Here is a 27,969-nt window from a genome sequence, read left to right on the forward strand (position 1 = left end):
CAAAATCAGGGGTGCGATTATTACGCGGGCTAAATTTCCCGCGAAACGAAAATAAATTTTTTTCGTTCCGCGTTTGCTGCGGGACACCAAAACAAAAATGGCGGCCGGCGGAGCAAGCCGAATGTGCCGAACGCGATTTTTTTTTCTTCTCGTGAGTACATTACGTGCGTTGAAACAGTTTCTACCATATCACTAATGAATAATACCATCAATATCGGCAAGTCTGCAGCAATAACGTAGCTATGTCCACTTTGAGGGGACAGAAACAGATGGGTGCGCTTAGCTGCCAGTGACATCGAAACACATGGCCGGCATGCTGCGGAAACTGCGGCATCTGTTTTCACTACTATCCTAATACGGCACATTTCCGCTAAGGGTGGGTGAATATCTTAGCTGTGTTACAAGCGTCGGCGTATGAACAGGGTGCACTTTTAACGTATCAGTGTAAACGTGGCTACTATCGTTGCCGCTCGCGATTTGTTGCGTGCCCATGAGTGCAGATGAGAAGAATCGAAAGGTGCCTTTTTTTGTTGTTGTTGACCACAACCATTAAAATGCCTACACATAATAAAGGCAAGTTTGGTTGCAGCTTTTTTTTAGTCATGGAAGTGCGGAAAGTGAAGAAAGCAATGAAATGAGGCATCTACTTAAGAATGTTTGGTGCGTGCAGACCGCTTGGTTTGTCTTGAGTTGTTCGCGTAGCATTCGACAGATGGTAAGCACGATCATTATTAGCTAGACTTGGCACATGACATATCGCTGCGGCAAGTTCGGGTTGCGATCATTACAGGGGAAATAAAAAAAAATTGAATTTTGACGACGAAATTCCGGGGTGGGATCACTACGCTAGTGCGATCATTGTGCGAGTAAATACTCTAAATGAGAAAAAGGAGGGGGCCCAGAACTGAACCTTAGGGTAGCCCAGAATGTACAGTCGCGGACAGAATATTATGGACCATGAAATCTACGAAAAAGCTGAATATCTCCGCAACATCACAACGCAATCTGGTTTTTGAATTTTGGACCTCGACTAGAATATGCTAACAACGTTGTCGTGGGCAGTTTTACTGGCTACTGCTACAGGCTGCTCGGGAATTAAACGTTTTCGGAGATCCCATGGTCCATTTTATTCTGTCCGCGACTGTACATCGCAGAAAGAAGAAATAAAACCATTAACTGTAACAAACTGAGTGCGGTTTGTTAGAGCCCAATCCACGTGAGAAGGTTAGGATATAGTTTTAGTTTATTTAATTTTACAAGAGAAGTCTGTGGCAAACCATGTCAAACACTTTAGAGAAATGTAAGAAAATACAATCGGCAAAAGAAGAACGATCCAAAAGTTGATGTAGCTTGTGAGTGAATGAAGCCATTTGTGTTTCACATGAGAATGTCTTGCGAAAGCTGTGCTGAGCCGTGCTGAGCTGGGGTGAAAAAAGAATTATACTCGAGGAATTTAACAATGCTAGAAAAAATGTATGTTCAAGTAGCTTACAACATGTACTAGTCAACGAAATGGGATGGTAGTTATTTGGTGAATTTTTGTTACCCGACTTATGTAGGGGAACCACCTTCCTGATCGTCCATTCTTTAGGTACTGTGGATGTATCTAGGGACTGTTGAAAAAGCTTTGTAAGAATAAGTGAACTAACAGTATCCTGGAGGAAGTGCGATGGCATTGTTGTGGAAAAAACGGAAATAGCTGGATGGCTTGATTCTGTAAATGCTCTAATGGCAGTAAATGGGTGGGATACATTACTCCATGATGGTATGCAATATGTAAAATGACTGAATATGCACTTAGTACGACAGCGAAGTAGGACGGCCTATTGTCGCACTTTTATTAGGATTCTTATTCTATAGGCCATTTTTTGTTTTAAGTGAGAAATATGTTTTTGTTATTTTAAGTTCTAACGACACCTATAAATGACACTGTGAAACAGAAACGCAGCATTTGGGGCATGTTAGTATCACATGTTTAGGATTACATGCAGAAAAAGACCAGAACATAGAAAGACTTGGTACACACAAGCACTTTGTGTGTACCACGTCTCTGTGTCCTCATCTTTTCGTGCGCTATAAGATTCACCGTTAGAAACAGAAACATTAAAAAACATTGGTTAACAGAATGTATTTTAAGGAATTTAAATATATCTGTGGAGAGTAGGATGAAGTCTCAGGAGTAATATTAAAAATTATAAATGTAGATTGCGATATATAAAACTGGAGAGAGTTGAGTTCACACCACTCTGTTAAGTTAATGAGGTCATTACTAAGCTTTTGTAGTTACAAGAATCAATTGATAAATTGATTGCTAATATTGCAGTGCCATCTGCATAGGAAAAAGATGCAGATAGAGGTATCGTTAGTATAAATCCGTAATAATAGCAGTTCAGTTATAAAGCCTCTAGGTAAGCCTTTTGTGATAACTTTATTATTAGTGAGCACTCCTGAAATATAAACAGTTTGTCGTCTGTCTGATAAGTAACTTTTTGTAAGTGCTAGTGCAGGTTCAGCAATTCCTAAATGGTAAGTTTCAATAATTTTATGACTGATTTAATGAATGGCTTTAGTAAGGTCGAGAAACAGTGGACAGACATATAAACCTGAGTCGATTGTGAACTTGATCTGATCCGTAAATGAAAGTAATGCTAGTTTAGTTGAAAAACCTGGGTTGAATCGTATTGTTACGTATGTTGGAGCGTTGGTTACGTGCGATGAGGTGATAGCAAGTCAAATTTTGACAGGTATTTAATTGAATGCCCTTCTATTCATTTTTCAAATAGCTTGCTCTAGTAAGGTAAGGTAGAAATTGCTGATAGTTTGAAATGAGCATGTGGTCTGCTTTTTTTGTGAATTGGGATTACTTGTTTTTCTTTTCTAGAAATGCAGCCCTCTTGAATATAGGATTTACTCTATGGGAAAGAGTGTAAGCGGTAGTGTTTGTAACTTGTTTTATGTTTGCTGGGTGAACATTGTCAAGGCCGGCAAGCAAGAATGGTTGGGCACATCATTAAATGACCTGTTTAATGTACTGAGCTGATTTGCAAAATTATCAGTGAAAAAGTCACTAAATGCATTGGCAGAGGTCGAACGGATGTCTAATAATAGGCTGGCCATCAGACTACAACCAAAGAATTCAAGAAAGAATTTAGGAGCTTCCATTGCTCCTTTGCATTATTGCTGGTATGATGGATCTTGTTATAATAGTAGTACTACCTTTTGGCTACTCTTAATACTCTAAGAAGCCTGTTACAATAGTCACAGTAGTGTGACTTGAGTTTAAGGCATTAATTAAACCTTTCAGTCCTTGTGATTCCATTTGGAATCGTAGGTGTTTTTAAACTTTTCTTTTTTTCTGCACATTCCTCGCAGAGGTGTCTGTAAGCAGGCGTTTGGTGTGTGGTGACACCACGTACCCACACCTGCCAACCCTTCCGATTCGCCCGGGAGACTCCAGATTTTTGACTGAACTTTCCGATTGTACGATCACTGTCTTATATCTCCCAAAAAGTGGTCTCCATTCGCGCAAGAATGGTTTTGTCAAACCGGCACCGCAAAATCTACAGCCACATCGTAATTGTCAGCATCACCAACAACATTTTCACTAACACTATCGGTATCATCGACTAAGCAGCCGACTATGGTGCCTAGTACGCCGACCAAAGCCAGACCCAATGTAGCTCTTTGCATTTCATGCATGCCTTCCTCCATGGTGCATCTTATTGCCGCTGCTTGTGTGTATGATGTCAGGATTGGGGGCTCAATCCCATCGCTCGTGGTCCTTTGCCAAGATCGGAATACGGCATGAATTCGAAGCTCATGAATTCGACGGCTCATGCCGTCGTCCAACTTATTTACGCTGAGATCGTTGATGAAGTGAAGAACTGTTTCTCATCGAGAATGAGGAAAATGGGTTTACTTACAGAAATAAATCAGTCTAACATGACTGCTTGAGAAAAAGAGTATCAGTCCAACATGACTGCATGAGAGAAGTGTGTCAGTCTAACATGACTGCTCAAGAGAAGTGTCTCCAGCATTCGCACAACAACAGTTTTTATACACTTGGTCCGCCGGCCATACGAGGCGGCGACTGTTCGTTTACTCATCACCAACTCGCCGCTGCTCCACAGATCAGTTTACGTACACAAAGGCAACCGCGTTCTGATGCCCGACGCCGGCGTTGGAGGGGTGCCGTTCCGGGAAGTATCGGCGCCCATCGAGGGTAGCTCGTTGTCTTGCGTCTGGACGAGCATGAGAAGCACCAAAATACGGCTTCCCCACGGCAGCTTGTCCATGCGTGTCATATCAGGTCCACGTTGGGGAACTCCGAAACCATTGTTCACACACCGAACTCGTCCCGTCACAATGTCGATGGGGCTGGAGGAAGGAGGCGGTTTTCAGCACAAAGGCCGCTTCTTCGAACGCCTCCTAGCTGCAGTGACGGTGAGAGGGAGATGCGCGTCGTGTCGCCCTGTCGTAACTGGGTGGCAATCTTGCTTTGCAGCTCGCCATTCTTAACAGCGCAAAGGCCGCTTCTTCGAACGCCTCCTAGCTGTAGCGACGGAGAGTGCGGAATGCGTGTCTTGCCCCCTTGTCGTAATTGGGTGGCAATTTTGCCTTGGAGCTCGCCATTCTTAACAATGATTAGTGTTCGCTAGGCCGTCTGTGTGCGATGCACTGTGTAAAGTTGGAATCCTCGTGTGCTTGATGCCATGGCGCTATCAAAGCCCAAGAAAAGGTATTTTGCGATGTTATACTTCTGAATTTCCGTGCTTTTTGACATCAAGAAAAGAACATTTTGCATTTTGTACAACGTGTGGATGCGACATCAGCGTGTCTCAAGGTGGCAAAGGCGACTGGAAACTGCACGTTTTCACAGCGAAGCATCAAAGCTAAGTTCGCACCGCTGAGCAGCAAGGCAACATAGAGAACTTTCTCTGGAAAAACTGCGACAACAGTGTCGTATGTGTGGAGTGCCTGTTTATAGGATTCCTCGTCTAACACAACCTACCCCTTAGTGTCAGCGGCCATGTTGGACCTTATCTACAAAAAAGGTTTCCTATATGCGACGAGGCGAAGCATTATCGCAATGGACGCAACTCTAAAACGCAACTTTGAAGAATGCAGAGGTGGCCAACCTGAAATTTATTTCACAGGCATCGCTCTCGAGTATTTGTTTCTTTATTCAGAGCTTCCCTCAGCTGCTGCCTTGAGATTCCAGTGAATCTGCTAAAGACGCTTTAGGTGCTCTCGAAGCTGAGTTTGCCACACTACAGGTGTACAGTCTTCCAGAGGACATTCTGAATAAAGAAAGGTGTGATGTGCAGTGGTCTATGGTTGGAAAAATGAAAAACACTGATAAAAAACATGTTTCACTGAGTTGCTAAGGTGATGCTGGATTTACTCGTGATACCGCCTTGCAACGCAATACTGTGAGAGGATGGTTAGCATGGTGCGAAAAACTAGAACTGAGCTCCACTCATGAATGTGCGACACCTGCTGCTAGTGAAGGGCCGTCAGTCTGGACCATATTTTGAGCAAAGCAACTCTGACCAATTTTTTTAGTGAGCAAAGTCTGCTACTGCAAGATCCTGCAAAAGGACTCATCGAACACTGCCGGAAAGTTTGAACGACCTCCCCCCCCCCCCCCTCCGAATAAAAAGTCTCCCTATTTTTTATCTCGCCAGGTTGGCAGGTATGTGGTATTCGAGCACATGAGGGTAGGACCCTCCTGCGTGTAGCCTTGCGTGGATTACCTGAGTATGAGGAAAAAGTGGATCCTGTGGGTTGAGCCAATGCTGGGTGTTCGAACCTTTAAGGCCCCCCGGCAGAGGCAACACACCTCTTTGGCCTCTTCTTCACATAGAATGCAGAATGCAGAGGCCTCCAGACTGACCCACCTGGAGGAAATCAGCAGTCGCCTTTTCCTGTTCTCCTCTTCAATCTTCGTCTTCCTGTCTCACTTTCAATCGTTCCTGTCTTCACCTAACTTCCAAGCAGCAAGGGTCAACCTTTTCTGTTTTAACCACCTTCGGTTATATACATTGGTTTATAGCTGAGTTGCAGAACTGGTGCACACAGAACATAGTCCTGTCGCATCCCCTTGTTGGGCTCCATGGTGGGTGGCTCGCACCTCTGCTGAATGCCGGTATATATATATATGGCAGTACGATTTCCTCGACTTCACAATCGGCCTCAGAAAAGAGGGTGCACCAATGATGTTTTCCAGTTCTTTCGCAAACAAAAAGAGAACTTTAACAGATACAAGTAGTCTACAGTGACAAGACAAAAGGCAGCGAGAATGATTTCCCCTTTTCTTGTAGCAAAATCTCACAGATTCTCTAGGGCCAGTGTTCAAAGCCACGAAGATGCCCAGTGGTGACCTTCTACTGGAACTATGTGACAAGAAGCAGTGCGAAAAACTTTCCAATCTAGTGTAACTTTCGGATGTCCCGGTGACCATAACCAAAAATCGCATAATGAGCACTGTTCAAGGTGTCATTTCAGAAGACAACATTATTGAACTGACTGAGGAAGAACTTCTAGAATGATGGTGAGACAAAAACGTGAATAATGTCCAACGAATAAAGTTGAGTGAAAACAAAGAAATTGCAACCAAACATCTCGTATTAACATTCGAATCCAGTGCTCTGCCCGAGATCAAGGCAGGATACATTAAGATCAAATGTCAAAGATATAGCCATGGTTTACAAAGCTGCCGAGGCTGCCGAACCTGTGCAAGGTGTGGTGACCATGATCACCCTCAGACAACTGCAAAGGCACGCTACATTGCGCGAACTGCAACAGCGACCGTGCAGCTTACTCCTAATCTTGTCCCACATGGAAAAGAGAAAAAGAAATCGTAACTGTGAAAGTAAAAGAAAACATCTTCAAGGAAGCACCAAAACGCTTCCCATTTTTTCATACTGCAGGGTATACCGCAGGGTATGTCCATAAGGGGGCACTGCGGCAGCAGACTCCAGCTTCAGCCCAGCTCACAAAAAATGTGGCCGTGGCGGGGCTACCAGCACCCTCGGCGGGTGCAGCCACCACTTCTCTCTCATCCAAGAAGGGCCCATCAAGCTCTGGGTTGGTGGCCTCAAAAGGTCTTGTCTCTCGAGGCGAGGCCTTCAAGGCGAACGCAGCATTTGCAAGAACAGTTGTCTAGAGCCTCGCAAGAGATGATCGACGTGACTTCCAGTCAAATGGCGCCACCAGCACCTCAGGAGCATTGAAAATCTCTTGAACGCTCCAAAAAAGAGACTTCGCATCACAGGGCCCGCAAAGCGCTCTGTAAGTCAAGTTAAGCTTTCATATATTAGACACACAGCACAAACCTCTTCTGCAATATAGACAATAAATATCGCAGTGTAATATTAGGGCGCTTCTATGCAATTTAGATGATGCTAAAGATCATCATGATCAGCCTGTTTTATGTACACTGCAGGACGAAGGCCCCTCCCTGCGATCTCCAATTACCCCTGTCCTGCGCCAACAGATTCCAAGTAGCACCCGCAAATTTCCTAATTTCATCACACCACCCAATCTTCTGCCTCCCTCTACTGCACTTCCCGTCTCTTGGTACCCAATCTGTAGCCCTAGTGGTCCAACAGTTATCTAAGCTGCGCATTACATGACCTGCCCAGTGCCATTTTTCTCTCTTAATGTATATTAGAATATCGGCTATACGCGTTTGCTCACTGATCCAATCCGCTCTTTATCTGTCTGTCAAAGTTATGCCTAGCATTCTTCATTCCATCGCTCTTTGCGCAGGCCTTAACTTGTTCTCAAGCTTCTTTGTCAGTGTCCAAGTCTCTGCCCCATATGTCAGCACCGGTAAAATGCACTGATTATACACCTTCCTTTACAGTGATAATGGTAAGCTTCCAGTCAGAAGCTGACAATGTCTGCCATATGCGATCCAGTCCATTTTTTGTTCTATGAATTTCCTTTTCGTAATCAGGGTTCCCTGTGATTAATTTACCTAGGTAAACATACTCCTTCATAGACTCTAGAGGCTGACTGGCAATCCTGAACTCTTGTTCCTTTTCCCGGTTATTCATCATTATCTTTGTCTTCTGCATATTAATCTTCAACCTCACTCTTACACTCTCTCTGTTAAGGTCCTCAATCATTTGTTGTAACTCGTCTGCAGTGTTGCTGAATAGAACAATGTCACCGGCAAACTGAAGGTTGCTGAGGTATTCGCCGTCGATCCTTACTCCTAAGCCTTCCCAGTTTATAAGCTTTAATATTTCTTCCAAGCACGCAGCGAACAGCATTGAAGAGATTGTGCCTCTTTGTCTGACCCCTTTCTTTGTAGGTATCTTCCTACTTGGGGAGAAATAAGGTAGCTATGAAATCTCTGTAGATATTTTCCAGGATATTTACGTAAGCGGTCTGTACTTGATTACGTAATGCCTCTAGGAGTGCTGGTATCTCTACTGAATCAAATGCCTTTTCGTAATCTATGAAAGCCATATAAAAAGGCTGATTGCACTCTGCGGATTTCTCGATTATATAATTGATGACATGGATGTGATCCATTGTAGAGTATCTCTTCCCGACACCTGCCTGTTCCCTTGGTTGACTAAGTCCAGTGTTGCCCTTATTCTATTGGAGATAATCTTGGTGAATATTTTATATAATACTGTGGGAGTAAGCTAATGGTCCTCTAATTTTTGAATTCATTAATGTCTCCCTTCTTGTGGATTAGTTTAATGTTTGCATTTTTCCAGTTTTCTGGAACCCTTGCAGTTGATAGACACTTCGTATAGAGAGTCGCCAGTTTTCAAAGCAATATGTCTCCCCCATCTTTGATTAAATCGACTATTATTCCATCTTCTCCTGCCACTCTTCCCCATTTCATGACTTGTAAGGCCCTTCTGACCTCATCGCTAGTTATAGGAGGAGTTTCTGTATCCTGTTCATTACTGTTTCGAATGGAGTTATACTGAGTCCTCTGGGTACTGTGCAGGTCAGTATAGAATTCTTCCGCTTCTTTTACTATATCTTCAAGATTGCTGATGATATTACCCTGCTTATCTTTCAGCGCATACATCTTGGTTTGTCCTATGCCAAGTTTCTTTCTCACTGATTTCACGCTGCATCTATTTTTTACGACTTCTTCACTTTTTCTCGCGCTATAGTTTCAATATCATTTATTTTCACAGCCCCACTCGACAGAGTTCGGCTGTTATAGATTGCCAGGGTCACTTTCCACTGGCGGCTTGTTCGGACCCAGAGATTCTTAGCATCCTCTGCTGAGTTACAGGTCTGACCGCTGCCTTGGTCAGCTGCTCCGCAGCTGCTGGGGACTGAGGGCCATGCGTCAGGGAGGTAGTGGCTGAATACTGCACCAGGGAGGCCAATTCCTGTTCTGGTGACAGGGTGTCTTTGTTGAAGCTTAGTATGCCTTTCTAACTTATTTGTACCTGGATTAGTATAGCCCCACTCGCTCTCAGCATCTTTTGCCGCTGTCAGGCGCCACTCCAAGCCTGCAGATGTAGTTCACTGGAGGAGAATGAAGTCAGGCACAGCATCGTTAGATGTTTAAAAAAAAGAGGATTGGAACTTTGGACTAATGCAACCAAGCATTCGACATACCTCAGTCAGATAATCCTGTAGGCAGCGAGCCTACCTTATCGCTGAAAAGCACTGCCCAGAGGGCCCTATTTTCCCGAGAGGTCCGTCAATTTATTCGCCCTATGCGGGTTTTGCTGATTGTCAGAGGTTGCATGATGTAGTGTCCATTTCACAGTGGTCCCAACATCGTGTTTCTCGAATCTCACGCACGCATGCAGTTTTGAACGTGCTTAGATACACCATATATTTTCGGTTAATTTGAACAGCGCTTAAAACTTATGTGTAAAAGTAAGCATAAGAAAAAGTTTTCACCGCATACCGAGAAGCCCCGAGCCGCATATCGTACCCCGAGCCAAAGAACTTCTTCATAAACTAAGTCCAAAAGTGCTGTGTGTTCAGGAAACACACTTCAAATCTACACAGGCAAACATTCATGCCAATTTTCGGAAAGACCGCAACAGTGCTCTCACCTCGTCTGGCGGTGTGGCTATAGTTGTAGGTAAAGGTGTTTCCTGCCAGCAATTACAACTCGGCACATCCCTTGAAGCAGTTGCTGTCGAAGCACTGCTGTTCAAAAAGTTAGTCGCAATCACTTCCATCTACATTTTTCCCAGCTATGAACTGTACAGAACAGGACTTCAGAGCCTTATTAACTTTCAGAACCCTATATACTCCTAGGAGATCTAAATGAGCATAGCATCCTGTGGGGATACTCAATTGTGTTCCGAGGGGTCACCTAATACAGGATTCCCTTTTTTCTGCATGTACAGTCGCGGACAGAATAAAATGGACCACGGTATCTCCGAAAACTTTCAATTCCCAAGCAGCCTGTAGCAGTAACCAGTAAAACTGCCCACGACAACGTTGTTAGCATATTCTAGTCGAGGTCCAAAATGCAAATACCAGATTGCGTTGTGAGGTTGCGGAGATATTCAGCTTTTTCTTAGATTTCATGGTCCATAATATTCTGTCCGCGACTGTACATGACTTGTTAATAAGAAGGAGCGTGTGTTCTATTGTGTTGCACATGGAACACTCTCATCGATAGACATAAGCATAGCATCAAGTACACACACGCCATACCTCGAGTGGAAAATCATAAAGGACCCTTATGGAAGTGATCACTTTCCAGTTGTTTTAAAGCTAACAAAACCACATGAAGGCTGCCCACAAGTTCCTACATCGAAAGTCGATTCAGGAGACTGGACGTGGTTTCGAGAACTTAAGCAGGTGTCTTGGGATGGTGTTCATGTCTTCAGTGTTGATGATGTAGGGGAATACTTAGCAGCATCTTTAATTGATGCCGCATCAATACTTATCCTTGAAACTAGAAGTTCGGTTTCTAAATGACGTATTCCCTGGTGGAATGAGGAATGTAAGCAAGTATGAAGGAGGTAGAACAAGGCGTTGTCTCCTACGTGACTCTCCTACGGCAGAGAACCTCATAGCTTTAAATACATCAGATCACAATGCCGGTGAACATGACGGATTGCTAAAAGGGAGAGCTGGCAAAAGTACTTCTCGGGAATTAATCCATATACACAAAGAAAAGTATGGAATAGTGTAACAAAATTATTAGGTCGGCCTTCTGAGCATTTTTTCTTGGATGATGATCAAGGCCAGAGTCTGGAAGACCAGGCCAGTGCCCTTGAGCATTTTGAGCTTGTTTCTTATTCAGAACATTACTCCGAAGCATGCGTGAAGCATAAGAATATAGCAGAAAGTTAAAGCGTTGAATTGAAAGTGCAGTGGAAATTGGCAATACAACCATCCTTTTGTTATAGCCGAGCTTTAGAGTGGCTTTGAATACTTGTGAGAAGTCTGTTGCGGGAGCTGATCGGATTATGTACATGATGATCAAACACCTTCACCCTCGCACACTAATGGTTGTGTTGTCTCATTTCAACACTATCTGGCCAACAGGATACTTTCTGTTAGTGTGGAAAGAGACTATTGTAGTCCCTATCTCGAGACAGGATAAGGATTCATCTTCTGTGGCAAGTTACCCGCCTATAGTGCTAACTAGCTGTCTGTAAGCTAGTTCAAAAAATTGTTGATTACTGGCTGTTACGCTTTCTGGAGTCGAGCAAATTGCTTGACCCTTGTGAGTGTGGATTTAGGGAAGGTTGATCCACAACTGACCACCTCGTGCGAGTTGAGGCATACATTCATAAAGCTTTTGTACACAAACAGTTCTTCCTGTTGGTGTTGCTTGATATAGAAAAGGCTTATAACACCACTTGTCGTTAGGGAGTGTTGCAATCTCTCTCTAAAATTGGTATTTGCAGCAACATGTTTAACGTAATAGAAAGCTACTTATCGAGCTGCACCTTCTGTTAGAGTGAACAGCGTTCTGTCCAAGCCATTTATTCAGGAGACTGGGGTACCATAGGGTGGAGTACTTAGTTGTACCCTCTTTATTGCAAAAATGAATTCGTTAAGTAAGATGTATTCTGCAAAGTATGTTCTATTCCACTTATGTTGGTGATGTGCAGATGGGATTTAAATCCTGTAACCTCACGATCTGCAAATGACAGACTCAAGTTAGACTGAACAAAGTGTCCAGATGGGCACAGGAGAATGGATTTGAGGTAAATCTCCTGAAAAGCTACTGTGTCCTGTTTTTCAGAATTAGAGGCCTGGTCCCAGACCCCCATATTGAGGTGCAAGTTCAAAATTTACCTTTAAACAGAGAGCACAAATTTTTAGGCATCATTTTAGATACAAAATTAACCTTAATTCCACATCTGAAATACCTTAAAAATAAATGGCTAAAAACTATGAACATCTTAAATATTCTGTCACGCACAATGAAAGGTAGTAGTAATAGGAAGTGCATCACAAGCCGTTACAAAAGCCTCATTCATACACGCTTAGATTATGGGGCCATAGTAGACAGCTTTAGTTTAGCGTACGCAGCTTATAGCATACACTATACGCTGTAGTGTAGCGTACACTAAGCAGCGCACGTTTTTTACAGTTTTAGTCGGCCAGGGAGATCTTCGGATCTCAGAGGCCATATGCCGTCGTTGCAGCTATTTCCCAACTGTAGCGATAGGTGACGGTGACATCTCGAATGTTTCTTTTGTTAGGCTTTACTCGTTCGAAACGAGGAGTGGTCTCGAAAACACCACAAGATTATTCATAATACTCTGTCGTCGAAGCGGGCTGAGACTAAGCGAAAGCCAATTACACAATCATTTCCTACGAACGAAGTGCATATAACAAAAGCAACACCAAATTCAATTCGAAGCGGGCAGCCGGGACCGTCGCCATGTTTCATGCTAACTCCGTAAGCCACAAAAAAACGCTAACGCTAACTCGTTTGATTTGCGTACGCCCGCTATTTCGTTTAGCGTTCAGCACATTTGCCGTGACGACCTGCTATTTTTTTAGCATACACATTGGTGTAGCGTACACTATACTAAAACTGTCTAGTGTATCAGTCGGCTTCTAGTGCCTTGAAGATGCCGGATCCTATCCATCACCGGCCTACCTGGCAACTGGTGCCTGCAGGACAAGTCCTGTAGAGAGTCTCTACGTTGAACCTGACCACTGGTCATTCAATCTCCAGAGGTCGTACTCTAGTTTTGTATACTTTCTGAAAGTTCACGCAAACCATTACCATCCCTCTTGCGTAACCATAAGTGACTTGACATCTGCAGCACTGTTTCATAGTTTAACCTGCAGCTAGAGAACAACTCTTTGCACCCAAGAAAACTTCGCGAGGAAATGGGTGTTTCACTCCTGGAACATCGCCTGTTGAACCCAGCAACGCCATTACTGCTGTGGCAGTGACAGCTCATAGAATGTGATACATCATTTGTAGATGTGACAAAACACGACCAAGAGGCACGTATTACAATGCATTTCCTAGAACTCCAGTCCAAGTGCTCGAGCACAGAGTTTTACACTGACACTTATAAGTTGCATGCTGGGGTGTCCTATGCAGCTGTTGGTTGATCCTTCTTGGACTCCGTTGTACTGCATCCAGAAACAAGTATCTTTGCGACTGAAGCCTGTGCACTGTTGTCAGATGTGAAGCATATAAGAAAAATCAGAACTTCAAACAGGAATTATACATACAGGCTCCCTAAGCATCACAAAAGCCTTGAAGTCGCTCTGTGAAGATAAAAAATCTTGTGCTTATTTAGCTCTATTCCATTCTGTGTAGAGCGTGTGTATATATACATTGTGACGGTGCAGGAGATCTGCACCAGTGTTTAAATAAACACAGCAGTGAGGGCTCCGAACCACAGTATCAGAAAAACAGTCCACTTAATCCGTTCTCGCGCTGCTGGCACATACCATACTGTAACATAAATTCCTGGGGGCAAAAGCGCTGTCCTGGTGCTGACTAAGGTATAGGGTTCTAGTCCGAGTGGTAGGGCTTGAGCCTCTATATGTGTACGAGTTCTGTAGCCCGGGCTGCCAACACAGTGGGGGCAACCACAGGGGAGACCTCGTATGTCAAGTCAGTCACTTGGTACACCACGCAATAGGATCCAACGTAATGGGGCAGCAGCTTTTTGCTGAGACCCACGCAATGAGAAGACTGCCAAAGGCAGACCAGTAAGCCAGGATCGAAGTAGGCATCTCGATGGTGGCTATTGTAAAGCATTTTTTGAACAGTTTGAGATGCTACAAGATGATCACGGGCAATGTGGTGGGCAGTTTCGGCATGGGTAATGGCATCCAGGGCATAGGAGCAAGTCGCAGATGAATCTGTGGGAAGCAAGGAATCTAATGGCAGGAGTGCGTTGTGGCCATGCAAAAGATAGAAAGGTGAATAACCTGCAGTGTCATGGCGCAAAGATTTATGAACGAAGGTGACAAAGGGCAATGCACAGTCCCAATCCCGATGATCTTCCGACACATACATAGCGAGCACGTCAATAAGCGCGATGTTGAGGCATGCAGTCAGTCCATTTGTTTGGGGATGGTAAGCTGTCATGAACTGAAGATGAGTGGCACAGGACTGTTGAGGATCGTCAATGACTTTGGTGAGGAAACAATGGCTGCGATCCATTAGGAGCTGATGTGGAGCACCGTGTTGTAGAATAACATCTCGAAGGAGAAAATCGTCGACATTGGTGGCACAGCTCGCGGGGAGAGCTCGCATGATAGCAAAGCGAGTCGTGTAATCTGTGGCGTCTGCATTCCATCGGTTGCCCAGTGCCGACACAGGGAAAGGTCCAAGTAGGTCCAAGCCAACATGGAAAAATGGCTCGCTGGGAATGTGAATTGGCTGGAATAGGCCAGCTGGACGCAAGGAGGGTTTCTTGCGATGTTGGCAGCTCTTGCAGGTTGCAATGTATCATGAAATGGAACTGTGAAGGGTGAAGGGTGAAGAAGCGCCGACGGACATGGTCATAAGTGCGAGCGACGCCGAAGTGGCCAGTGGTGGGGGCATCGTGAAGCTGAGTGAGCATGTCCGACCGTAGGTGTTCCGAAACGACAAGCTTGATGCTGTTGGGATTGAAGTTGGGCCTGTACGATACACTGTCTTTTAGAACGAAATGGAGGGGGGGGGGGGGGAGTGACCGATGATAGATAGTAAAAAATGGTCACGACGCTGCTCGATGGAGATGTTGAGAAAGTCCGTAATAGATAGAACACAGGCATCAGTGTTGGCGTTGGCGAGGTCCGGTGGGCAAGTCGGATGTTAAGACAGGTAGTCTGCATCCTGGTGCAGTCGCCCTGATTTATATGTCAGAAAAGGAGTACTCCTGCAACCGTAAGGCCTAACAGCTGAGGCGTCCTGTAAAGTCTCAGCAAAGATAGCCAATAGAGGGCATGGTGATCTGTAACAACAGAGAAGTGTTGCCTGTAAAAGTATGGGTGAAACTTCGTAATGGCCCACATGAGAGCGAGGCATTCACGTTTGGGTATGGAGTAATTCTGCTCAGAATCAGAAAGGAGTTGGCTAGCGTAGGCAATAACGTGAGACAAGCCGTTCTGTTGGTGGGCAAGAACAGTGCCGATGTCATGACCACTCGCATCTGTACGAACTTTGGTTTCGGCAGCTGGGTCAAAATGGGCCAAAATGGGCAGATTCGTGAGTCTAGCAATAAGTTTGGAAAAGGCAGCAGCCTGATCAGTCTCCACGAAAAAGAAACGCCCTTCTTGAGAAGACCAGGCAAGGGGCGGGCGATGTTTGTGAAGTTCTTGATAAAGTGCCAAAAGCTGGAACACAGTCCTGTAAAGCTATGGGGATGTTCAATAAGTGTGGAAGCGGGAATTCTTTTACAGCACGAAACTTGTTGGAATCAGGCTGTATGTCGGTAGCGTTGACGAGGTGGCGAAGGACTAATGGCACAGCACCCGATATGATATTTAGCAGAGTTGAGCTGTAGACCAGTTTTTCGGAAAACTGAAGAAACGGCAGAGAGACGATGGAGATGGCTTTTGAAGTTGCGCGAATAAACAAGAACATCATCAAGGTAGCAGAGGCTTATGGACAACTTAAGACCTCAAAGAGAGTCCATCATGCGTTTGAAGGTGGCCAGGGCATTGCAGAGCCCTAACGGAGTGACTGTAAATAGGTAGAGGCCAACAGGCGTAACGAAGGCTGTTTTCTTGTGGTCATGTTCGTCAACAGCAATTTGCCAGTACCTAGAGCAGAGGTCAATGGATAAGTAACTGGCGCCGTGTAAACAGTCTTAACGCGTCGTCGATCCATGGAAGAGGGTACACGTCCTTTGCTGACATTATTGAGATGGCGATAGTCCACACAACACCTGAAGTGTTATCCTTTTTCTTCAGCAATACGACTGGGGAGGCCCAAGCACTGGAAGAAGGTTCAACAATGTTCTCAAGCATTTTGTTGACCTTGTTTTGTATGATGGCAAATTCGGGTGCTGACACACGGTAAGGTCTCCGGTGAATAGGAAGCACATCGCCTGTGCTAATGCAATGCGAAATCAGGGTGGTCTGACCCAGTGGACGACCACCAGGATCGAAGATATCTTGGCACGAAGCTATGAGGGAGCAGAGAGCATCAGCGTAATGAGGTCGCAGGTCAGGGGAAATCATTTGGCGTGACGGTGTCTCATACGTGGAAGTTGAAGTCGACTCTGCAGCAGTCAAGTCAAGCTGAGGATCAGTACAGTGCTGCAAGGAATGCAGCGTCGCTAGGGAAATGCTCATTGGAAGAACTTGCGTCGATGAACTGAAGTTTAGATTGGAAGGCATGCTTGATTATTCAGAACTGTAACAATGGTGTTGGGTGATGTAACATGGCAGGTTAAGAGAACGTCCAGAACAGGGTACATGTCGTGTAGTCTCCGTCAGGGAGAGCAGGGAACGGCACCATTCAGACGTATGTCTCGGCATGGGGCGGCACCATTGGCCGCACCCAAGGCGGGGCTCGTCTGCGGCATTGTTGGCAGTACATTGGGGTAGATCTAAGTGCAGAACACCGGAAGAGCAGTCGATAAGTGCAGAGTGCAGTGTCAAAAAGTCAATACCTAGAATCAGATCATGAGGGCAGTGGTCGATGATGCCAAAGATGACAGACGAAACATGGCCCAAGGACGGCATCAACTGTGGTACAATCCTTGCACAAAACAAATTCAAATCGTTGTCTGCTATTCCCTTTATCAGATGGCCGACATTATCCGATTCTGACATGTCTATTTTATTTACAAAGAACCAGCACTTCCTGTATATAGGCAATATATGACTCTGTGGATGACTGAGCCCATGTCGCAAGCTCTTGTCTGGCTGATAGCTGACGTCCGGAAAGTTTTCAAAATATGTCGCGCGTCTTTTTAATTTAAGACTTCCCAGCTTGTCAGATCTTCTTTGTGTGTGTCATACCACACGCGAGCCGTGCTTTGGAGGTAGAAGATTACGTTGGCAAGCATAAGTGTCGTGTCCCATCTGTTACGGTCGCTGACGTGTTCATACCAGGTAAGCCAGTCTTCCACATCCGTGTCTTTGCACCTGTGAAAATACCTGGATCACGTGGGTGCGATAGCACTAGATGTGATGAAGCCTGGGTGAATGTGGATGGGGTGTCGTCGTTTGAAAACATTGTGATGAAACCGATGCGGCGACCACTACGGAGATCCAGCACACCGTCGTAGCGAGCGTACCCCGCACCTCCCACCAAATGTGATGGTGTAGGAGATCTGCACTGGTGTTTAAAAAAACGCAGCAGTGATGGCTCCGAACCACAGTATAGGAAAAACAGTCAACCTCGTCTTCTGTTCTTGCGCTGCTGGCACATACCATACTGTAACCATATATATATATATATATATATATATATATATATATATATATATAACCAGCATGTCATTATATGCTGAATGCTTGGCCATAGAGGCATTGAGGGCAATGTGCTGGCACACCAAATGGCCATGTAAATTTCATTGCATGCAATTAACCCTACCGCTGCTGTCCCAGTCACACATCTGAAGCCTTTGTTGCAAAAGAAACTGCAAAACCAGTGGCAACACATGTGGGACCCTGAAACAAATAGTAAGCTTCACTTGATTAAGTCACAGTTAGGTTCCTGGCCTTCCACAACGAAAACATGACGAACTGATGTCCTATTCTGTCGTCTCAGAATAGGACACACATATGGCACCCACAGTTTTTTTGCTTACTGGAAATGAACCACCAACTTGTGGTAGATGTAGTGAAAGACTGACCGTCCTCCATGTCCTCCTGGAGTGTTGGGAAGCAGAAGCTGAGTGAAGCACTTTTCTCTAGTATACCAGCAGCACATCCCTCTTCTTCCCATAATGTTCCTTGGTCCAGAACTGTTTTTTGACACCAGAGCAGGCCTAGGTTTCTCGAAGGATGTTTTCTTGCATATTCACAGCACATTCTCTTTCTAGAGGACGTCACTTTGATAGTAGTTTTGCATAGCACATGCCCCCAGAATGTTGCATTTCAAGAGCTCTTTAAGGCAGTAGGGCTTCTTGCAAACACTTGCCTCTGAGATATTTTAGTATATCATCAATCATTTACAAGATATTAATGCGACAGCGTTAAGGAGCTCGTGTCGCAGAAAAACCGGTGTCGTCGGCGTCGGTGTCGGCGGCGTTGGCCGTGAGCGATAAATCCCAGCAGGCACTTCATGAATAAAAAACAACTTGCAAGATGGGCTGGGTGGGAATTGAACCAGGGTCTCCGGAGTGTGAGATGGAGACGCTACCACTGAGCCACGAGTTCGATGCTTCAAAGCGGTACAAAAGCGCCTCTAGTGAATGCGGTGTTGCCTTAGATACGAGCTGTTTCTAAGGCTCAGGCGTGCGTCGCTTGCTCAGGCACACATTTCGTTGCCGCGCTGAACGCTGCGTTGCTCGACGCTCACCGCGTCCGATGTGGGGCGCGTAGTCGCTGCGCCGTAGCCCATTAACTTACACCTCTTGGCGGGTCGACGGGAACGCTGTTGCGTTCACTCTTGAAGGCGAAGCTTAAGCGTCCTCCAGTTTTCTTTCGGGTCCGTAGTACACCTCATTAGCCATTACTATAATTTTATTACATATAGGTTTTATGCACTATATAGCGACTGCTTTTGAAGCCCCTTTACAGCCATGTCACATCTACCTCTCAGAATTCATCAATCCACTGCGAACTCAACACTGGCCCGGTGCTCTTTGGCCATATCTTGCCCTTGCGTCAAAAAATACCACATTCTTCATAATTTTTTCCCCACATCAAACTTGAAAGAGTCAGACAAGGATTGTGCTTAGTGGGGTGCATTTTTTTTGTGCAGGATGACTCCTGTAGACCTTTTTTTTTTTATAATGGACAAGGACTTAGTATAAGCCAAGTTAGCATCTATAAATGAAACAACAGGTGACCAATCTATTTTGGTGATGCAGTCAATCAAATGTTTTCTGTCAGTTTAGTCCATGTGGAAAGTTGAATTTTGTCCAGTGGAACTGTATGGAAGCCGAAGGAAAATGGGGTAAATAAATTTGCTACAGTTATGACGGGCTCATAACTGTAGCCAAAGAAGCAGTTAGTGTAATGCAGGTCATTGGAGGTACCATGTTCTTAAATGTTGATGTCCCTCATGATTTTTTTTTTTCTCCTGTAGCCGAAGTTGTATGCGCTGCATTTAACTTGTAAGAAAATTCTGATACTGTTGGTGATGGTGGATAATAGATGCAGCCAATAATGCTTTTCTTTGTGCTTAATGGCATTGGCGACTATTTCCGTTAATATTGATTCACAGTTCTCGCAACGAAGGTTAAAATTAGACCTCCTTTTGTAGGATACCATAGATGAGCTGACTACTGCCACTTCACTGTGGTTGCTCGGCAAACGAAAACAATATTAGGATGCATATGAAGAAAACAAAAACTTGTCATTTGGGGGAAAGCTACATCCCTGACATGCAGATGACAGAAGAGTGATTGCCTGATGATGCCAGTGGAGCATGGCTTCGTCTTGGTATTTTTCAACTATTTCCTTATCATGGGGAAAATGGCTTGGTTTTGTAGGTTACACAAAATTTTTCTTCTGAAGAAACTCTTGCACTAAAAATTTTATGCAACACATGAAAACAAAGCAGAATGAATCTGCTTTACAAGTATACAACCTTTATCAGCGAGATTTATGTTGAAAACAAGATTGCAGCATACTATTGAACAAAACTTGTGTAAAGATACACTTGCATCTTAAAAGAACAAGCAAAAAAATTTAAATATACAAAATGTTTTGCTGTCAAATTGCTGCTACTTGCGAAATAAAAATTTTTCCTTGAAGACTGCTTGTGCTATAAAAATTTTACTGAAAGCCCTACAGTTGGCCATGCCATGCTGCAAAGCAGTTCCTCGGTGTTAAACATAGGGAAATGTTGCAAGTCTTGCAGTAAGCTTTTTTTTTTTTGCTGCATTTTGCTTTCGTAACATTTCTTGCTGTTTTGGTGTCTTTATGTTAGCTGGGGTGCTGAATGGCTTCAGCTGGTGGAGGAGCAGGAACTAGCGGCGCATCCTCAAATTCCGGGTTGATTTTCCAGAGTGTCTACAGAATTCTCAGGGATTTTTAATAGCCTGGAAATTCTAAGTGAAAACTCGGGAAATTTGTGCTTCTGTCAGGGAAAATTATCTGTAAATTTATTAAAAGGGAATGAAAGACGCGCTAATGCTGGCTCGAATAACAAAGGAATCGTAACGAATTCTTTTTGATGCCGTGTTGTCGGGTGGGGGAGTTGCAATTGTACAGTCAACGACCGATTTTCCGGACGCCCGATTGTTGGGACACTCCCGATAATTTGGACGGCTTTGTGGCACCGCCACGTACCCCATAGAGTCAATGCATGAGAACATCAGAAATTTCGAACCTAAGAACCCTTCGCCGTCTGGTTTTCCGGACTTTTTACCGTGACTGCAGGTCCGAAAAAGGAATAATCAATGTCACCACTGCTGCTATTTTGATTACCTTGCCATCCACTGACAGCCGTAGCCACCACCGCGGCAATGCCAGGTCTAGCTGTTTTGACGTTCGCTATTAGGCTTCATGCCGTTTGGTTCCGTGTTTTTCATTGAAAGAGTTTGCCACTATCAGCAGTGGCACTGACTCCGCCTTTGTAGTCCTCACGATTGGCTTCGAAGCTCGGAAAGCATGGCGCGTTGCATAATGCTGGCTCCCCAAAGTCAGCTTTGCCTTAATACAGCAATGTTGCGCTGTAAAGCATACGCAAAGTACTGCGGTGAAGCTTAACAAGCATGGGCAGGGGCTATTGTCATGTGACACAGTATGTATTCCTTAATTACACATGCATGCACTCGCTGTCTCCTGTCACAGTGCGAGCGCTGATATGCCTAATAAGTGTACTGGCAGACCTTCGGAGCTTCTTCGGATGTGCCTGTGATGGTTTGCGCCCTTACGGGGAGTAAAAGACATGCATTCATTTTTTCTGACGTTTTCGCGGCCTTTAGGGAGTCTGAAAAATTGGACGTTGACTGTACAACTGACCAACAGGATGCTTCAAATGGGCCATGGGGCGAATGCGTGGCGGAAGGAGGACAAGAACGGAAAGGACCTACGCATTGAGGAATGAACGGGAAAGGAACTGTGCCGCTGCTTTTTTGAAGGAGCTTGCGCTTAAAAAACAAGGTGTTGGCTGACGCCGAGATGCAGGTGTCCCTCATCCAAATCAAAATAAACTCTTTGAAGCAGTGAAACTCAACACTGCGGTGTTGTGCACGGCTGAGAGGCACACTTGAAGTTGACTTTCCAACTACTGATGGAGAATCTCACTTGTGACAAAGTTCAGGCCTCATACCACTGAGCTTGCTATTAGTTGATAGAAATAGCTCATATTTGAAAATATTTGCTTTTGCATGCATCTATTTTTATTCTTATTTGAAGATGACTCGATTTGCAATGGTCTTTACCATCCTTTTTTCAAAGATATTTTATTTGCTGTGCATTTTACTAAGCCCTCCCCTCTGTTTTCTTTTTGAATAAAATGAACATTACTCCTTACTACTCAAACTGTATTGGGTCTTTTTTATTTTTTAACATGCTTACTAGAGAGTGACAGCATCGTGCGACATGGTGTCAGCCCGTCTTGACATAAAACAAAGTTCTGTTTAACTTGAAAAGTTCACAAAGGCACTCGGGGAAAACCTGGAAAACTCGGGGAATTTGGAAATGTAAATTTGGTAGACAACATTGTCATCGTTGCTCTCAGAATCAGTCAGATAAAAAGGGAGCATCCTTTAGTTCGCTGTTGCTTGAGCCATCAATAAAATCAGCCACATACACAGGGAAATTGGGAGATCTGTGCTGGTTTGGAGCACGTACGCCACTTCCGGAGGCAGTCATTTTCGTTGTCAGTTCCGACAAGTGCGTGTGCATCTTTGGGAGCCTGTTAAAAAATTGCTGTGAAGCGGGGAAAAAAATTAAATACATGAGGAACAAAAGTGTAGTTCTTCTATACATCAGATAGTGCAGTGTGTCCGTGAGTGGCACACAAAATGTCGAAAATGCTGTTTCAAACCATCGTTAGCTGGCTAACAGTGCCCAATGGGTGCAGTAGGGAAAGAGTTGAAATTCGTGTATTGAAGTCGATGGCCAATAAACAATCTTTGGAGAGAGATCTTTTCATTTGTCAGAAAGAAAAATACGATGTTACCATAGAATTAGGCCTAGGTACTTATAAGAGGTTCCTATCTAATGAACGATAGACAGATCAGCCTCGAAATCAACATTGCCGTCATTTGTTTTCCTGGCTTTAATCTTGCAGCAGTTGTCTATAGATGCTGCTAGGCCTTATTTCTCTCGAAGGACAGAGCTTTAGCAAGGAGCTTCTTTTTTCAGGGTGGTAGTTATAGAAAATATGAAAATTCCGTGGACTGGAAAAACCTAGGTCTTTGGTATGCAGACAGGCTTTTCGTACTTCACTAACATATTCCTGTTTCTTAGCACAAGAACAGAATCTAGTTATGATATGTTTGTTGTTGGGGCCTGCCTTAGTTGATACATGAGGCACAACATCAATTTCGGTGTTGGAAACGGCTCAACTTATCTTCGCCCCCAGACTATGGCTACACAATCCTGGGCACAGGGAATTTCCTTCACCTTGACATTATTCTGCCTAGAATATTGCTTCTGCTCCCCAACTCATTTCATCCGTGCTTCGTTTCCAGACTTGAATTTTAACACTGGTATTTTCTGCCTTAAGGCAGTCTACTGAAATGAGCAGCTGTACACTTGGAAGTGATTCTCAATGACCATCCTCAGCTCGTAAACAACCGTATCAGTGCAACCACTTTTGTGTTTATATTCCTCAACGAGATTGTGTTGCTCCATCGATTCGTCTGTCAAAGCTTTCAGCTGCTCAATTCTTGCTAATTTTGGGTACGAGGGCATATCATATAACACACTTTCAGTGGTACCTTTGGTAACAGCAGTTGCAAGAAAAGAAGTAAAAAGAAAGAAAAAAAGTCTTAGTTTCGCCCAAAAAACAAAGCATTGATTGCTATAACAAATTAGTAGACAGCAATACGAAGTAAGCATTTTAGTTTTATTTGCCTTGTAAACTTGCGAACATTAGCTTCCTTCCACACGCTCCCTTTATTTCGAGTGTGTTTTCACACTCGCAGCGGTAGTTTTTAGCACTTGAGGGAAAGGGAGCATGTAAAACCAGAAGTGGTACCTTATGTGCACCGTGTGAGCCATAACCTCAAGAAGGTAGCTACCACATATGGCATTCCGGTTGTCTTTTCGGCTCCCAAGAAGTTAGCTCAATTGTGCCCCCCGATCACACGCGAAGGGCCGCGGGGCTGCCAGAAGCAGCATGCCAAACATTTCAGGGACTGTGTTGAAGGGGTGGTCTACGAGATACCCCTAGATTGTGGCAACTCATATGTTGGACAAACGGCACATTGTAATAATGGCAGACTGAGGGAGCATGCTAAGAGTATCGGTAAGTTTGACAATGCGACAGGCTGTAAAGCCTGTCATTGTACGCCATGCTTTGAGCATTCTTGGCAAAAGTAGGGACAAAACTGCAAGGGTATTGTTGGAAGCTCAAACAAAGTAAAACAATAAGCACGCAGACCTTCAGTTTGTGTGTTTTATTATTTCTTTATGATTTAATTCATCTATTCAAGCAACATATTACTCAAATGACAGATGTTGCCTTGACTAATTCTTAGTCACGTGTCACCATGAGTGAGTCTCAGCACGACCACGTGTACGTAGGTGCAATAATAATAATAATATATGGGGTTTTACGTGCCAAAACCACTTTCTGATTATGAGGCACGCCGTAGTGGGGGACTCCGGAAATTTTGACCACCTGGGGTTCTTTAACGTGCACCTAAATCTAAGTACACGGGTGTTTTCGCATTTCGCCCCCATCGAAATGCGGCCGCCGTGGCCGGGATTCGATCCCGCGACCTCGTGCTCAGCAGCCTAACACCATAGCCACTGAGCAACCACGGCGGGTTGTACGTAGGTGCACTAGCACGTGTACATCGTTCTCCGGCTTGGAACGGGGTGGCCTCGAGAAGGGAAAACTGTTTGGTTTGAAATTTCAGATCTTTCCGCAGCGCCTTGCGATGTAATACATTGCAGACACGATCGTTATCGCACATTGTATGCTCTGCGCTTGTTGGCTCAAAATGGCCGGACCTGGCGAGGGGCACTTTAAGGCAAAGTTGTTTGATAATCTTCACCGTTATTTCACTTGTGGATAGTTCAGAAAACCAGTTAATAAAAACAACTAATTAATATATTAGGCAAATGCATTGTTGTTTTTTGTATTCTCCATGGCCAGAAATAAAGGCTGATGGTACTTGAGCTTTCTGGGGTCTGCTTTGATACGTTGTACCATGTGACGCAGATAGGACATATTCTTGTTTCTATACAAACTGCTCAATCCCAGAAATGTGCCTGCTGCATCCTATAGTGCGTGCTCGCAGGGTGGTAGCCATTTTGATGAGGAGGACTGTTTTCTGAGCTTATATCTTGTGCTGTGGAACTGTGGAAAGACAGACATGAAACTGGAGACAGGCAGGATGGGACGTCTCTTGTGTTTTTGTTGAGTGCCAAGTTTGGCAGTGTACTTCACTCAATTGTGCTTATTTCAGTTGTATCAATACTGATGTTATGGCATATTCAATTACTGTATTGAAGGGGGAGAATGATCAGTGGCCGTGATCTGCACAGGGTCAAGCAAGTCACCAGCCTACAAGGACCGATTCAGCAAGAACAGCTCATTGGGCAGCAGTTCAAGCACCAGTGCAAAAGATGTGCACTTGTCCAAGCCTCGACCAGTGGACACCACTAGCCATCGTACCAATCATGAGAAAAGCCATGTTGAGGTAAGAGCTTACTATTGACTTTCGGCATAGGAGTAGTCATTCCACTATCCGGGGCAACAAGGCAGCACTTACCATAGTTGCTCGCATAATGATCGCACCCCTGAATTTTGTCGTCAAAATTCAATTTTTTAATATTTCCCGTGTAATGATCGCAACCCGAACTTGCCGCAGCGATATGTCATGTGCCAAGTCTAGCTAATAATGATCGTGCTTACCATCTGTCGAATGCTACGCGAACAACTCAAGACAAACCAAGCGGTCTGCACGCACCAAACATTCTTAAGTAGATGCCTCATTTCATTGCTTTCTTCACTTTCCGCACTTCCATGACAAAAAGAGCTACAACCAAACTTGCCTTTATTATGTGTAGGCTTTATAATGGTTGTGGTCAACAACAACAAAAAAAGCCGCCTTTCGATTCTTCTCATCTGCACTCGTCGACACGCAACAAATCGCGAGCGGCAACAATAGTAGCCACGTTTACACTGATACGTTAAAAGTGTACCTTATTCATATGCCAACGCTTGTAACACAGCTAAGATATTAACCCACGCTTAGCGCAAACGTGTGGTATTAGGATAGTAGTGAAGACATGCCGCAGTTTTCGCAGCATGCCTGCCATGTGTTTCTATGTCACTGGCAGCTAAGCGCGCCCATCTGTTTCTGCCCCCTCAAAGTGGACATGGCTACGTTATTGCCGCAAACTTGCCAATATTAACGATATTATTCATTACTGATATGGAAGAAACTGTTTCAATGCACATAATGTACTCACAAGAAGAAAAAAAAAATCGCGTTCGGCTTGCTCCGCCGGCCGCCATTTTTGTTTCGGTGTCCTGCACCCGCATCCCGCAGCAAACGCTGGACGCAAAAAACATTTTTTTTCTTTTCACGGGAAATTTAACCCGCATAATGATCGCAACCCTAAATTTGCGTCAATTTTTTGTGACTAAAAAGTTCGATCATTATGCGAGTAAATATTGTACTTGCACAAAGGCTGTAGAAATGTCTTATATTCATATCTCTGTATTCAATAGTAGCACTGCGTAGTAGAATGGTAACGCTATGCTAAAATACTTTATTGCAAAGAAGCTCGAGGTGCAACTTGTTTGGTGGGCTAAGTTTAAACCAGAGTGTCAAACCAAACCCGAACTAAAATCCGTACCCAAATTGCAATTTGGGTGGAACTGAACCCAAACCAATAGTTTTGGAACGTGCCTGAACCCAAACCAAACCTGAACCAATGAAGAAAACAGTTACCAGTTCGGCACAAGATCAGGGTGTCTACCAACCGGGAATTCTCGGGGAATTTGAATAGTCTGGAAATACTAAGGGAAAACTCGGGGAATTTGTGCTTTTATCAGGGAAAATTACCTGTAACTTTAGTGAAAGGGAACGAAAGTTGGTTAATGCTAGCTCAAGTAACAGAGGAATCGCAAAGAATCGTCATTGACGCCGTGTCATCGGCATGATGTATTGCCAGAGTAGTTAACGGCCGATTTTCCAGACACCCGATTTTTCGGACATGCCCGATAATTCGCACGACTTTGCGGCACCACCACGTACTCCATATAGTCAGTGTATATTGCCCTGACTGCAGGTCTGAAATGGCATTAACCAAAGCCACCACCGCCGCCATTTTGATTATCTCGCCGCCTCGAACCGGCACTCTCGCATGCAGATCCGCTGGCAGCCGTAGCCACTACCGCGGCAATGTTAAGCCTAGCTGCTTCTACGTTCGCTATTAAGCTTCTTGCCGTGTGGTGCCGTGTTTTTCATTGAAAGAATTTGCCGCTGTCAGCAATGGCACTGACTCTGCTTTTATAATCCTCGTGATTGGCTTCGAAGCTCACAAAGCACTGCGCGTTGCATAATGCCAGTCACCGAAAGTTAGCTTCGCCTCAGTACAGTAGTGCTAGGCGGTGAAGCATAACAAGCGTGGGAAGGGGCAATTATCACGGGACACAGTATGTATTCCTTAATTATACACGTGTGCACCCCAGTCTCATGTCAAAGTGCGAGCACCGATATGCCTAATAAGTGTACTGACAGGCTTTAAGAGTTTTTTTGAACGTGCTTGTGGCAATTTTAGCCCTTAAGGGCAGTTAAAGACATGCATTCATTTTTTTTCCGGACAGCCAGATCTTTTGGATGTTTTGACGGCTCCTAGCGAGTCCGAAAAATGGGACGTTGACTGTACAACTGACCAAGAGGATGCTTCAAATGATCCATGGGGTGAAAGGGTGGCAGAAGGAGGATGAGAACCGAAAGGACAGACGCGCTAAGGAATTAACGGGAAAGGAAGCGTGCCGCCGCCTCTTTGAAGGAGCTTGAGCTCAAAAAACTGTTAGCTGACGCCGACATGCAGGTGTCCCTCATCCAAACCAGAATAAATTCTTTAAAGCAGTGAAACCCAACACTGAGATGTTGTGTACGGGCTGAGAGTATGTCAGGACAGTTGAGGTTGACTTCCCAGCTGCCGAGAGAGAATCTTAATTGGGACAAAGTTCAGGCCTCATACCAATGAACTTGCTATCAGTTGATAGAAATATCTCTTATTCAAAAATATTTACTCGTGTAA

General features: G+C 44.5%; 1 protein-coding gene across 6 annotated transcripts in view; it reads left to right on the forward strand.

Moving 5' to 3' along the window:
• The window catches only part of LOC139054438 (WW domain-containing adapter protein with coiled-coil-like), a 436,373-nt gene that overhangs the window by 73,509 nt on the left and 334,895 nt on the right, over positions 1–27,969 (forward strand). For all 6 annotated transcript variants that reach the window (XM_070531403.1, XM_070531406.1, XM_070531400.1 and 3 more), the window contains one exon: positions 25,234–25,388. In XM_070531403.1, coding sequence (XP_070387504.1) covers positions 25,234–25,388 — 155 coding nt within the window. The remainder of the gene's footprint in view (positions 1–25,233; positions 25,389–27,969) is intronic.

This window comes from Dermacentor albipictus, chromosome 1 (genome assembly GCF_038994185.2).
Source record: "Dermacentor albipictus isolate Rhodes 1998 colony chromosome 1, USDA_Dalb.pri_finalv2, whole genome shotgun sequence".
NCBI lineage: Eukaryota > Metazoa > Arthropoda > Arachnida > Ixodida > Ixodidae > Dermacentor > Dermacentor albipictus.